The sequence below is a fragment of the Heterodontus francisci genome, chromosome 13 (genome assembly GCF_036365525.1).
Source record: "Heterodontus francisci isolate sHetFra1 chromosome 13, sHetFra1.hap1, whole genome shotgun sequence".
NCBI classification, from domain to species: Eukaryota; Metazoa; Chordata; class Chondrichthyes; order Heterodontiformes; family Heterodontidae; genus Heterodontus; species Heterodontus francisci.
Genome location: NC_090383.1, coordinates 103593516 through 103606331, shown reverse-complemented (window position 1 = coordinate 103606331; position 12816 = coordinate 103593516). Strand labels below are relative to the sequence as shown.

Below are 12816 nucleotides of genomic sequence, written 5' to 3'. Positions count from 1 at the left end.
GCACATCCAGTAATTCCATATGACTACTTAAAGTCATAAAATTAGAATGAATTGCCACACCTTATCAACACCAATATTATTTATGTGCTCCATTAATGTGCACAATTTTGTTGAAGCAAACATACTGTACCTGAATCTCTTCAATACTGTGAACAATAAACATGTCCTGTAGGTCTTCCATTGCTCCTTCCATCCAATTGTTAAAGGGGGCAGCCCTTTTCGCAAACTCCAAGAAGAGCTGATCGATGGTTTCCCGTAATTTCTCGGTTCTCTGAAAGTTTAACCAATTGGAAAAACCAGGAATATTTATTTCAATGCCATGAAAGAGCTGTGAAGTTTAGGAATCATTAGTTGTGGAACTATACTTTTTATAACAAACCATGGGCTGACAGCATTGGTGGCATCATGCTGGAGCTCCAGGGATCAGCTCAGCCTCTGCACTACTAAGTTTAAGGTCCGATACTGGTAGGGTGCAGGAAGGGAGAGAAGAGAGGATGTGGGCAAATAGAGTGTGTCCATGAAGTTGGCGTTGCACACCACCTAATGGATGAGGTTGAGATTAGCATTGATGGTGATCCTGTTCACTTAGCTAACAGGCATGTGGCTTGCAAGGTTGCAACAAAGGCGAGAGAAAATGTGAATTGAGTGTGTTTTTCACTTGGATGATAATGTACCCTTTTTTTAAAAAAGCAGCATTATGGCACATAATGCTCATTTCATATGGGGACATTCAAACCATGCACATATATAGCATCTTCCCTCAGTACTAATGATATTGGTTCTTTATGCCCCACTGCTGTGTGGAGAACCTATTTTAATCACCTTTTGAAATTTCTGCAAACACTTTTTTCTCTTTTTGGTGGCCCAACATCCTCTAACATGAAGGTTGCTCTTTGTCATGCTCTCGGTATATTAAAAACATTGTACAACTTGCATACCCATGGAATTAGAGATTTATGAGTTATTGACTATTTTTAAGACTTTCAAAGATTTTAAAATGGCTCCTCAAATTTCAACAGCATTTCCAAGGCCATTTCCTTCCTACTTCTCAGTCATAATTATTAGTGCCAATGTGAAACAAGCCATAAAAGAGTGTAAATGAAATTTGAGCATTACCCTCTGTGCCCTGTGACAAAATTACAACGGTGTGTCACTTAATTGCAAAAAGGGAACAAATCTAGTGCAAGTTACAGTAGATAACTATATAGTATTGTAAAGTAAATCTATAACTAGCTTAGATTTTTCTTTGCTCTGCAGTAATTTTGCATATCCTTGATTCTGCACATCAACAGGCTACATTTCACAAGTACCTATCATATTTGGTGAGTCACATTTAAATAAAGCTACAGAGGTATAGCTTTATTTTTGGAACAGAGCCGCTGTGTGGTGAACTTGAAAAACTGCATGGACAATTCTACCAACTTTAGAGGCTGCATGCTTCCCAGAATTACTAGCACCAAGGTCCCCACTTATTTAAAATACACCCTCCACTGGGATAATAAAAGCCCCTCAAAATGATTATTCTTTACATTACAAAAGTCTTCAGTATCCCTGGACTAAGGAGAGAGAGCAAAATGTCAAACAGGGTTCCTTCATCTCATTGCTAACCACTGATAAAGTCGTGGACAAGCTCCAGCTTGCCAGGATGACTCCACTGTCAATTAGTTTGCCTACTATCACTCACCACCTGGGCTCATATGTAAACGATTATGCAGGTGAGATATCAAAGGGCTCCTGGTGCTTATAGAAATGTACCCCAGGAAGATTCACCAACTTCAGAAGAGGGGGAGAAAAGAGGATTTTTCAAAATATTGATATATTAAGCGTTTAAGTTATTAGATCAAGGAGGGGGGTTCTGTTGGACTAGGTCAGATTCAACTTGGAAATGGCGGAGCTCTAAGGACCTCTTTTGAGAAATTATAAGTTTAATTTAGGAAGGTGAAAAGTACAATTGTCACATACAGTGTAAGGATTGGCAGAACATTAATTCATACAGTCATAGAGTTATACGGCACAGAAACAGTCCCTTCGGCCCATCGTGTCTGTGCCGGCCATCAAACACCTATCTATTCTAATCCCATTTTCCAGCACTTGGCCCATAGCCTTGTATGCTATGGCGTTTCAAGTGCTCATCTAAATACTTCTTAAATGTTGTGAGGGTTCCTGCCTCTACCATCCCTTCAGGTAGTGTGTTCCAGATTCCAACCACCCTCTGGGTGAACATTTTTTCCTCAAAGCCTCTCTAAACCTCCTGCCCCTTACCTTAAATTTATGCCCCCTGGTTATTGATCCCTCCGCTAAGGGAAAAAGTTTCTTCCTATCTATCCTATCAATGCCCCTCATAATTTTGTATATCTCAATCAGGTCCTCCCTTAGTCTTCTCGGCTCTAAGGAAAACAACCCTAGCTTATCCAATCTCTCTTCATAGCTGAAATGCTCCTGCCCAGGCAACATCCTGGTGAATCTCCTCTGCACCCTCCCCAGTGCAATCACATCCTTCCCATAGTGCAGTGACCAGAACTGTACACAATACTCCAGCTGTGGCCTAACCAGCGTTTTATACAGCTCCATCATAACCTCCCTGCTCTTATATTCTATGCCTTGGCTAATAAAGGCAAGTATCTCATATGCCTTCCTAACCACGTTATCTACCTGTGCTGCTGCCTTCAGTGATCTATAGACAAGTACACCAAGGTCCCTCTGACCCTCTGTATTTCCTAGGGTCCTACCATCCATTGTATATTCCCTTGCCTTGTTAGTCCTCCCAAAAAGCATCACCTCAGTTCTCAGGATTAAATTCCATTTGCCACTGCACCGCCCATCTTTCCAGCCCACCTATATCATCCTGTAATCTAAGGCTTTCCTCCTCACTATTTACGACACCACCAATTTTTGTGTCATCTGCAAACTTACTGATCATACCTCCTATATTCACATCTAAATCATTAATGTACACTACAAACAGCAAGGGCCCCAGCACCGATCCCTGCGGTACACCCCTGGTCACAGGCTTCCACTCACAAAAACAACTCTTGACCATCACCCTCTGCCTCCTGCCACTAAGCCAATTTTGGATCCAATTTGCCAAATTACCCTGGACCCCATGGGCTCTTACCTTCTTAACCAATCTCCCATGCGGGACCTTATGAAAAGCCATACTGAAGTCCATGTAGACTACATCAACTGCCTTACCCTCATCTACACATCTCGTCACCACCTCGAAATATTCAATCAACTTTGTTAGACAGTATCTCCCCCTAACAAAGCCATGCTGACTATCCCTGCCTCTCCAAGTGGAGACTAATCCCTGCCTCTCCTGTCCCTCAGAATTTTGTCCAATAGTTTCCCAACCACTGATGTTGGACTCACTGGCCTGTAAATACCTGATTTATCCCTGCTACCCTTCTTGAATAATGGTACCACATTCACTGTCCTCCAGTCCACTGGTACCTCTCCTGTGGCCAGAGAGGATTTGAAAATTTGTGTCGGAGCCCCTGCTATCTCCTCCCTTGCCTCACATAACAGCCTGGGATACATCTCATCTGGGCCAGGGGATTTAACCACTTTTAAGCCCACTAAAACAGCTAATACTTCCTCTCTTTCAATGCTAATTCAGTTGAATGATGGTGGTTTCCTTCTGCTGGGAGTCTCCATAGAGATTCAAATCTGTCTGCCATTAGGGGTATTTTGATTCATCTTCATAAGCTCTAAAAACTATATAAGCTAAATTTTACCTAGATCATTCTTTCTTTTTGTAGCCCCACAATATTTCAAGAGCTGGTGTACTCACTTGTCTGTCTTGCCATTTCCCTGCAATGAACTGTTCATTGCCTCAGACAGAGTTTAAAAATTAAACTTACCAGCTGGCAAATATGAAAAGCAAATGTGGTGCCTGAAATAACACACCAGTGAATAGATGCACTTAAAAAAATTACTATGACAAATTGCGTTCAAGCAATTGGTGGATTCACAAACAGATGCACTTAATGGATCATTAGATCTCTTTTTACTAAGATGATCAACATGAGAAGTAGACACATTCAAGATTGACAAAAACTCCCTAATTATAACTGAAATATTATTGAGCTGATAAACCAATCCTTGCTGATACACTACTAAAAAAGAGTGGACATATTGGACCGCATCTGTTTTGGGCTAAAGCGGAGGAAACCTTTGTTGTTCTTTTCAGATCTGGTACAACGTTTTTCAAAAGGTTTGGAAGGTGACATCACATTTTACCTGCATGGAAACAGGAGACATGACTTGTTATGTGTTTGCTCAATGTTAAAATGAACCCAGCATCCAACAAGAAAACTAGTTACAATCCAGTGAAATTGATTATGTTATGTGGACAAGATAGCGTTCACAAATTGCACCAAGAACTGAGGTTTCTCTTTTTACTGGAGCAAGGACGTTAAAAGAACATGTGAAAACTCCTCTTATAGATTAGTGTGATTATCCCATGAGTAGCTGGACCAGGAAGACCCCAGTTCCTTCTCCAGTCTGTGCTCAGTTGCTTGATCTCAGCTGGATCCTCACTGAAGCATAATTCAATTGTTTTCAGTGGCCCAAGGTTAAGGAGTGGGAAGAAAATGTAAGGATTTATGCCCCCTCCTGAAATTGCAAAAAAAGAGCACCTTGGTATGCCAACACTGTTCAATAACCTGCTGGCACTCATTATTGGGGATCACCCATAATAACGAGCACTTGGGTGAGACACCAGACAATGTCCAATGCCTTTGGAAACACAAGACACCCAATAAGGAGTCAACACATTTAGAATTGGAGCAGAATGGAGGGGAAGGGATAAAAAAAAAAAATGCTTTATTCCCCACTCTGGGGATGATAAGACTATGGGATGAAATTGGGGTTGAAAAATGGACAGTATTGCATCTGCCTCCCACGGCACTTCCCATCTGATATTCTGTTCCATTGTCTTCATCATTACTGGTAGCACAATACCAGCTATTTTGCATCTATTTCCAAGTTGAATCTCACCCAACATCTTCACAGCATCCAAAAGCCTGCAACTATAAACTGCCGCTGTATATCTTAGCAAAACAACATTGGCACTGTTTCGAATTTACATCAATTCTGGGTGAAATTGTGCCATGTTGAGCAAGAGGTTCTATAACAACACATGCCTCCAGCCTGATTATATCTTAACCATTAATATCAGCTGCATGAATTCAGAAAATTGATTTTATGATGTCGAAGTTGTATAGTGTGCAGATATCAAACTATCTGCATCAAATATGTGTTGAGTACAAAACTAGTTGTGTCCTGATTTATAAGATATGATTAGAGGCTATTCAGAACTTACTTTTATTTGCTTAGTTATCATTCAAATATATCTTACCTCTAAAACTTCCCTCCGTTTCTGTGTGAGAGTTCCAAACTTGTCCCACTGATCACAGATATTCTGGCATCGTGCATTTACTTCAACAGCATTGTGATAATCCAACTCACTTGAAAAGTAATCAAAAAAAAATTGTTCAACTGTTATCCCTCATTTTAGGGATTAAAGAACTTGTAACACAGCAACTAGCTCTTAATCATCTGTCCTTATTCAAAATTTTGTCTTGTAACAGCTTAATATTTATAGTAATAAGTTTGTATTTATTTATTTATTATTTATTTAGAGATACAGCACTGAAACAGGCCCTTCGGCCCACCGAGTCTATGCCAACCAACAACTAACCATTTATACTAACCCTACAGTAATCCCATATTCCCTATCACCTCCCTACACTAGGGGCAATTTACAACGGCCAATTTACCTATCACCTGCAAGTCTTTTGGATTTAGTGTCCATTCCCATTTGTTACTAATAGTTGCTATCATTTTCTTGGAGATGCAGCAATTTCAGATAAGGAGCGTTTCCTGACAACATAGAGCATGCGCAGAGCGATCGCCGACATCAGTGCATCCCAACATTTGCCCGCTTGCCAGTATGGGACTGCGCATGCGCGCGTCTGTGTCATCACGTAATGACGCGAGATGTAACGACATCCAAGTGTTGCTTCACCCCTCAATGGACACGATCGCCCACTCCTGCAATCAGCGCTTCTCTTCCCTGCTCCCTCCCGCCGTTCTCTCCTGTGTCCACCTGCTCGAGGCTGCTCCTGCCTGTTTGCTGCTCCACCTTGTCATTTGCTTCCTGCCTCCTCGCTAGCACCCCACTTGCTCCTCCCCCACCTCCGCATCCACCCTGCCGCTTCTCTGGATGGCGAGGCAGGGAGTGAGAGGCGGGATGGAGCGGCGGGCAGACGGATGCAGGAGGGAGTGGGGAACAGAAATGACGATTGCAAGAGGGAGCGGGTTACTGTTGGGGGGTGGGGTGTGGAGGCGGTGGTCATGGCCACTGAGGGGTGATCTTTGATGGGGTTTGGGTTCAATTTATTTTTTGTGTCAAATTGAGCAGCGCCATCTTTATTACTGGCAGCTGTCTGAGACGTCGCAGACTGTGACGTTTCTGTTGACGAGGCTGCGTTTGCAATTGTGCTAGTATTACATCATCTAGTGGTTGCATTGTCAGCAAATGCAGCCTTTCAAATATACTCTGCTCAAAAAATCCACACTGATCTTAAAAAAATTCCAAAATAAAAGATTTTAGACCCTCAAGAGTGTAGCACCACAGTGGATTTTACTCGCCCCCCGATGTGGCGGGGGGGGGAGGGCAGGGGGCCCAGAAAATGACTCTGGGAGAGGCCTGCCACAGGCCTTGACACCGGGAAGGCCCAGCCCGATATTGCCAGCGGCGGCAAGGCCTCGTGGCGGCCCCCCCGCCGCTTGGCAATGGGAGGCCAATCTAAATTTGTAAATTTATTAAAATAAATGAATTGAATATTTACCCACTCCCGCTGTCCATCCCGCTCCGATATTGTAGCCGGTGGCCGGCATTCCCACGGCCTTGGATCTCCGTTTGGAGATCCAATGCTTGACACTGGTGGGGAGGGGGGAAGCAGGTAAGTATTTCAGTGCGGGAGTGGGGGAGCGGGGTCAAACTAATATGATTGGTGGAAGGGATAAAGATAAAGGTTTGTGAACTTTGATGGGGCGAGGGGGAAGGTCAGGTTCATAAGGTAAGTATTTTGGGGGGGTGGGGGGGGGACGGGGGGGAAGGAGAGGGCACGGAATGAAGAGTTTGGTTATTGGGGGAAGTGGTGGAGGAGGGGCTACAAACATTTATTTAATGTTTTAAATGAATTTACAATGCCTTTATTTTTAAATATGTAAACGAAATGGAAGGGCTTAAAGCCCTTTTAAAAATGGCGTCAGCGTCTGCGCAATGGCGCCTGATGCCGTTGCCAGGGCGGTGGTCCGCCCCAGCCATGTAAATGAGCTGCCGCGTTTAATATTGCGGCAGCTCTGCGGAGTAAAGCCCGCGCGTACGGGCCGCCATTGATTACGGCAATGGCAACATTAAATTCAGCCCTCTGTTCCTCTCTCCACAGATGCTGCCAGACATGCTGAGTATTTCCAGCACTTTGTTCTTATTTCAGATTTCCAGCATCCACAGTATTTCGTTCTTACAAAGCGCCTTTAACATAGTAAAACGTCCCAAGGTGCTTCACAGGAACATCAAACAAAATTTAACATTAAGCCACACAGGAAGATATTAGGCCAGATGACCAAATGCTGTGAAAAAGGTAGGTTTTATAGACAGCTGAAGGCACAGCCACTAATGGTGAATCAATTAAAATCAAAAGGCTCAGAAGGCCAGAATTCGAGGAGCACAGATATCTAGGAGGGTTGTAGGGCTGGAGGAGATTACAGAGGTGGAGTCAGGCGATATGGAGGTGTAAGTAAGTGGTCTTAGTGATGGCATGGATATGTGGTCGGAACCTCATATCAGGGTCAAATATGATACCAAGGTTACGAACAGTCTGGTTTAGCCTCAGACAGTTGCCAAGGAAGGATGCAGTCAGTGGCTAGGGAACAGCGTTTGTGGCTTCGGTTTTCCCAATATTTAGATTTAGATAAAGTATGTGATCCATTTCTTGTCCACTAGTCTGCATGTCCGGGACCACACTAAGTTCAGAGGCAAGAAATTAATTTTCAACAGACCCTACCAAAGAGGGCGACAATGTTATATTATTCGGCAGATGCAGGTGTTGTTGAACCTTCATAGGGAAGAGACAGGAACATTGAACATTGAAGCCACTAAAGTGCAGCGTGCTATTTTGAGTGAAGGAGTTTAAATATAGCTTGGGGACAATAGATATTAACAGCCTGCACAGCACATTCCATCGCCACAGTGACTGGGCTATCCAAAATCAAAGCATTCTTTTCATTTTAACTCTGAGTGCTTGACCTTCGACCTCAAAGGAAGATGAAAATTAAGAGCTATTACTATGGCCTCAGTAAGATTACTCAAATTTACACTAAAGGAAACAAACTCATACCATTTCACCTCAAAGTATGGTGTTAATTTGCATTTTTCTTTGTTTCCTCGTTGGCTATTTCTAAAGGGGGACAATTGTAACGAGAGAATAGTTGGCAAATGGAACAAAGCTCAATATATATGTTGCTGAAATGTATGATTTCATCATGATGAAAAGGGCTGTTCATCCTCCCTCCTAAATATCTTTCCAAATACCTTTTTTTTTTGAAAGAGTAAATATCCTCTGACAACGTTTAAGAAAAAATATTTTGGTCCTTGTTTAATAGATATCTAATTTTTATTATCTGCCAGTTCTAGTTAGACACCCTCTCCATCCCTCAGGGGAATGTTTCAGGTTATACTGCTGTCTCACTTACAGCAGTACTGGTGACTAAGTTACAGCTGTTCCTTTGATCTTCTGATGCCAGAGATTTGAGATCAAAGCATTAAAAACAGCAACTGGAATTCAACCACTGATAGTGCTATTAATGAGACAATATTTAAAGTGGCTTATGCTCCTGTCCTGTCCCTGCTGATGGAACCACTTCAATTCTCTCACTTTCTTCAGCTATCGATAGAACAACAGAGTTGTATTTCCTGGAAAGAAATATATTTGCTATGGAAGAGCACAGGACTGCAATCCACATTTGAGTAATGAGTGTGGAACTCGTCCTTCCCAAACTTCATTATCATAGAAAATTACATTGATAGAAGCTATGTTTTTTTTTTTGAAAAGGTGTTTTACTTTGGAGGAGCCAGAAAACAACTTTATTTACAAGTGAGGTGACATTGTTGTCTTAATAATTTCTTTAGGAGGAATTCATTTTTTTCTAAATGTTTTTTTTTTGGAGTGGAATCCTTATTCTGAAGTAACGGAGATAAAAACCCAAATGTGTTTAGCTTTTTTAAGCTTCAACCTGATGATGCTATCCTTTAGAACTCCTCCACGGTACGTGATTATTTGGAAGCCGATTATCACTGAAATGTCATCAGCTGTCAGCCTGTAAATGGAACATACTTCAGCTCCTGTGCAATGGCAGCAATTTGCTCCACTCGGTCCTGGTGTGCAGCCAAGTCGCTCTCAAATGCCTCATGCTTTCTCAGTAAAGCCCGCACTTCAGTCAAAGAAGCAGATTCATAATCTTTTTGCATCAAAGTGTAATCTTTCCCTGGGGAAAACCAAAAGCCTATATTAGCCAGGTTAACTTATTCCCCAAGCATTTCAAACTTAAAATTCTAAATTTCTAAAAAAAGTTATATCAACTGAGGATTATTTTAATTTGAGTTTTATTAGATTTTTATTTTTACTGTTACTGGTGTTGCAACCACTGCTTATTATTAACAGATCATAAGTTGTTAGAGAAATATATGTACACATACTGATGTATCTCATGTGGCATTGATCACAGCTGAGCCACCAGTAGGGGTTGGTGTGGGAGCGGGAGCTGATTTGGTTCAAAGCACCTGCTTAAAATGGGAAGGTTTAGATGAGCTGGGGCGGGCTGCACATGGGGAAAGCCACTGCAATCACAGAACAGCTGCTAATGCGGACATAAACGATCCTACGACACATTTTGAAGAGGAGCAGTGGAGTTCTCTCCTGGCCTCAACCAACAATCACAATCAGAGTATCTGGTCACTATCTCATTGTTGTTTGTGGGACCTTGCTGTGCACAAATTGGCTGCTGCATTTCCTTATATTACAATAATGGTTAGAATTCAAAAGTACTTCATTAGTTGTAAAGCAATTGGGACATCCTGAGGTTGTAAGAGACGCATATAAATGCAAGACTTGCTTTCTTTAATGCAATGTTAGGGCTGGTGGATATGCACAGGGGCCTGGAAGCACAGACTGGAATGAATGGAGCATAGGTTAGGCCAGGGAATGGAGAGCTATAAGGCCTTGTGGTCTGTTTATTCAGGAACTGACTATCTGGATATGACTGCTTGCCGTGAAATGCAGACACTAGACTACCTTTTAGAAAACAGACTTTGTAGTTAAAATATCCCGGCAAATATCCATGTTTAGCATGGACCAATCAGCAATGCTGCTGGGACTGACATACAACTAAACAAAATGGAAATAAACACACACTATGGGCTGGATTTTGTTCCCATTCTGATGTCAGGTTCCATGGCAGGGGGGGCCGGAGAGTCAGAGCAGCAGCTGCCACTACGAAACCCAATGCTGTGATTGCCGGGCCCGATCTTCCCGGTGGTGAAGCTCTGTGGCAGACCCTCCACCGCTCTGCGACAGGACCCGAGTTTGCATATTTAAATTACATGTTTGCATTAATTAAAATCTAATTCGCAGCAATCTTACTTTCAGCTCCTGATCTTCAGTGCAATGTGCAGCACTCGCATGCCTTCACTTTCCCGTCAAGGAAAAGCTGGCGCCACCGAGGTGCGGGAGGGGTCAACGCTGCACTTTGTGTATAGGGAAGTGCGGGGGGGGGGGAAGGAGGCAACTCTGCCCTTGGTTGAGCTGTCTGCAGGGCTGGAAGCATTTTAAAAATGGCGCCAGCAGCTACTCCTTCAACAGGTGACACAGTGTGAGACTGCCCTAGCCACGTGATTGGGCGGGGGGTGGGTGAGGGGGCGGGCAACCACCATCAATATGTAAAGTGGCTGCCCGCCGCAGTGCAGGTCCCGTAGGGGACGGCCACTATGTTCTGCGCCCGCCACCGGGCTACAAAATCCAGCCCTATATTTTGTCACACTAATCACACATGTGGCTCCTTACCGTGTGACCACATTTCATGAATCGTAGCTTTCTGTCTGAATTTCTCAGCTAGGTGATCCAGACGCTCCAATCTCCTTATTTCTTTCAGAAGCCATTCTTCATATCCCTTTTCTGCCTGCTCAAGGCGCTGCCAAGCACCTGCAATGTCCTGGATACAAAAGAATTGGGTCTTTTTCTAAATTTGCTCTACGTCCCTCTCGTACCTCCCTGGATCACAAATCAACTGTGAACATAAGTACAAATCCATTCCCAGGAATCCATTAAGGCAACCCTGAACAGATCAGTAGAACATAAGAGAAACACTGGGACTCTCTCCTCCCATCCTCCCACCTGGATCTGCCATGTTACGAAGCACCTGATCTCTGCTCAGTATTTTAGGATTAAAACACAATGACAGATATTTTAATCCCCATCTTCTCAACTTTTATCTTTACCTCTTCTGTGTTGTTAACGCTCGCAATTTCATTAATTATTTACTATTTTGCATTGTTTTAATCTATGTGATTCACACTGAGTGAGAAATTGTCTTTCTCTCTCATAACTTGATGCTTTAAGCACATTAAGACAATAATTCAAAAATCAATAAATTGTTCATGAAATTGTGAACACTAGCAACATTGTCTCATTGTAGAAAATAATGGCAAGGACCCAGTGAAATGAGGAAAGACCAATCAAGAGAAGAGAGTAATAGATCGATTTAGTTCGATTTAGTCTTCACCATAAGTATACATATTAGCTCCCAATTAAATTCAGCACTGCATTAAAATCTGTATTCACTTCTATCTGCTAATTATAGATATATTAAGAAGTAATTTACAGCATGAGTGTAGCTATTTAGTTAGGATTTAACTACATGTTGTTTATTGCATAGATTCCTGTATCATTTTTAGGTAAGCTCCCCAAAGAAACAAGATTAAGTATATATTATAATTTATAGAATATGATGATTTCTATCTCATGAGAGGACGGATCTGATTAAAAGATAAGGAAATATGCAATGCATTGATCCTGCTTGTTCTAACAGACTAGGTACAGTGTACATCATCATGGTATCACCCAACCTTTTTGGAGATGCAGACTGCCAGACTACCCAGCAGAAAACAAACTCAGTATTTAAAGAATTCTGACTAATATCGTTTTGCTGTGCTCCCTTTACTAATCATTGATTCTATCAAAGGGATATTAATTAAGAGAATTTACTGAGCCTGAGTGTGATGGAGCTAAGTTAACTTTAGTGATGAACACAGCATTACTTTGCCATCCACTATGCAAATGAAGTCAGCTACTGACAATTTCAGGCTCCAGATTTTCACCAATATCATGTACCTGTGATGATGGCGATCACTGAAAATCAGGCAGTTTCTGCAATGGGCAGCTTATCTGCGAAACCAGTTTTATGCATTGGAGGCAAGTTGAAATTGTGCCATAAGAATTTTCGTCAACTTACTGAAACCATTTTGCCCTCAGAGGGCATGAAGGCTGGCCTGCTGCTGATCCTCAGTTTGGTCTGCAAAGTGTTGAAGTTGATTTCTAACTGACACTTTTCCTGGATTTTGGGAGGTTTGTGCAAACGACGGTAGTCTCGGAAATCCTCTAACTTCTGCTGCATGGCTTGCATCGTCTTCTCGGGGGTTCGGTTTTCCAACCAGGGGATGGTCCTCTGAATCCACTGCAGCAGCTGGCAGGG

The 12816-nt window shown here is 42.5% G+C and overlaps 1 protein-coding gene across 6 annotated transcripts in view; it reads right to left on the bottom strand.

Annotated features, from left to right (window-relative positions):
• LOC137376540 (alpha-actinin-2-like) overlaps window positions 1–12816 on the bottom strand; it is a 113722-nt gene that overhangs the window by 19345 nt on the left and 81561 nt on the right. For all 6 annotated transcript variants that reach the window (XM_068045292.1, XM_068045287.1, XM_068045289.1 and 3 more), the window contains 5 exons: window positions 12577–12807; window positions 11130–11277; window positions 9405–9555; window positions 5360–5468; window positions 131–271 (listed from right to left, as the gene is read on the bottom strand). In XM_068045292.1, the coding sequence (XP_067901393.1) occupies window positions 131–271; window positions 5360–5468; window positions 9405–9555; window positions 11130–11277; window positions 12577–12807 (780 nt within the window). The remainder of the gene's footprint in view (window positions 1–130; window positions 272–5359; window positions 5469–9404; window positions 9556–11129; window positions 11278–12576; window positions 12808–12816) is intronic.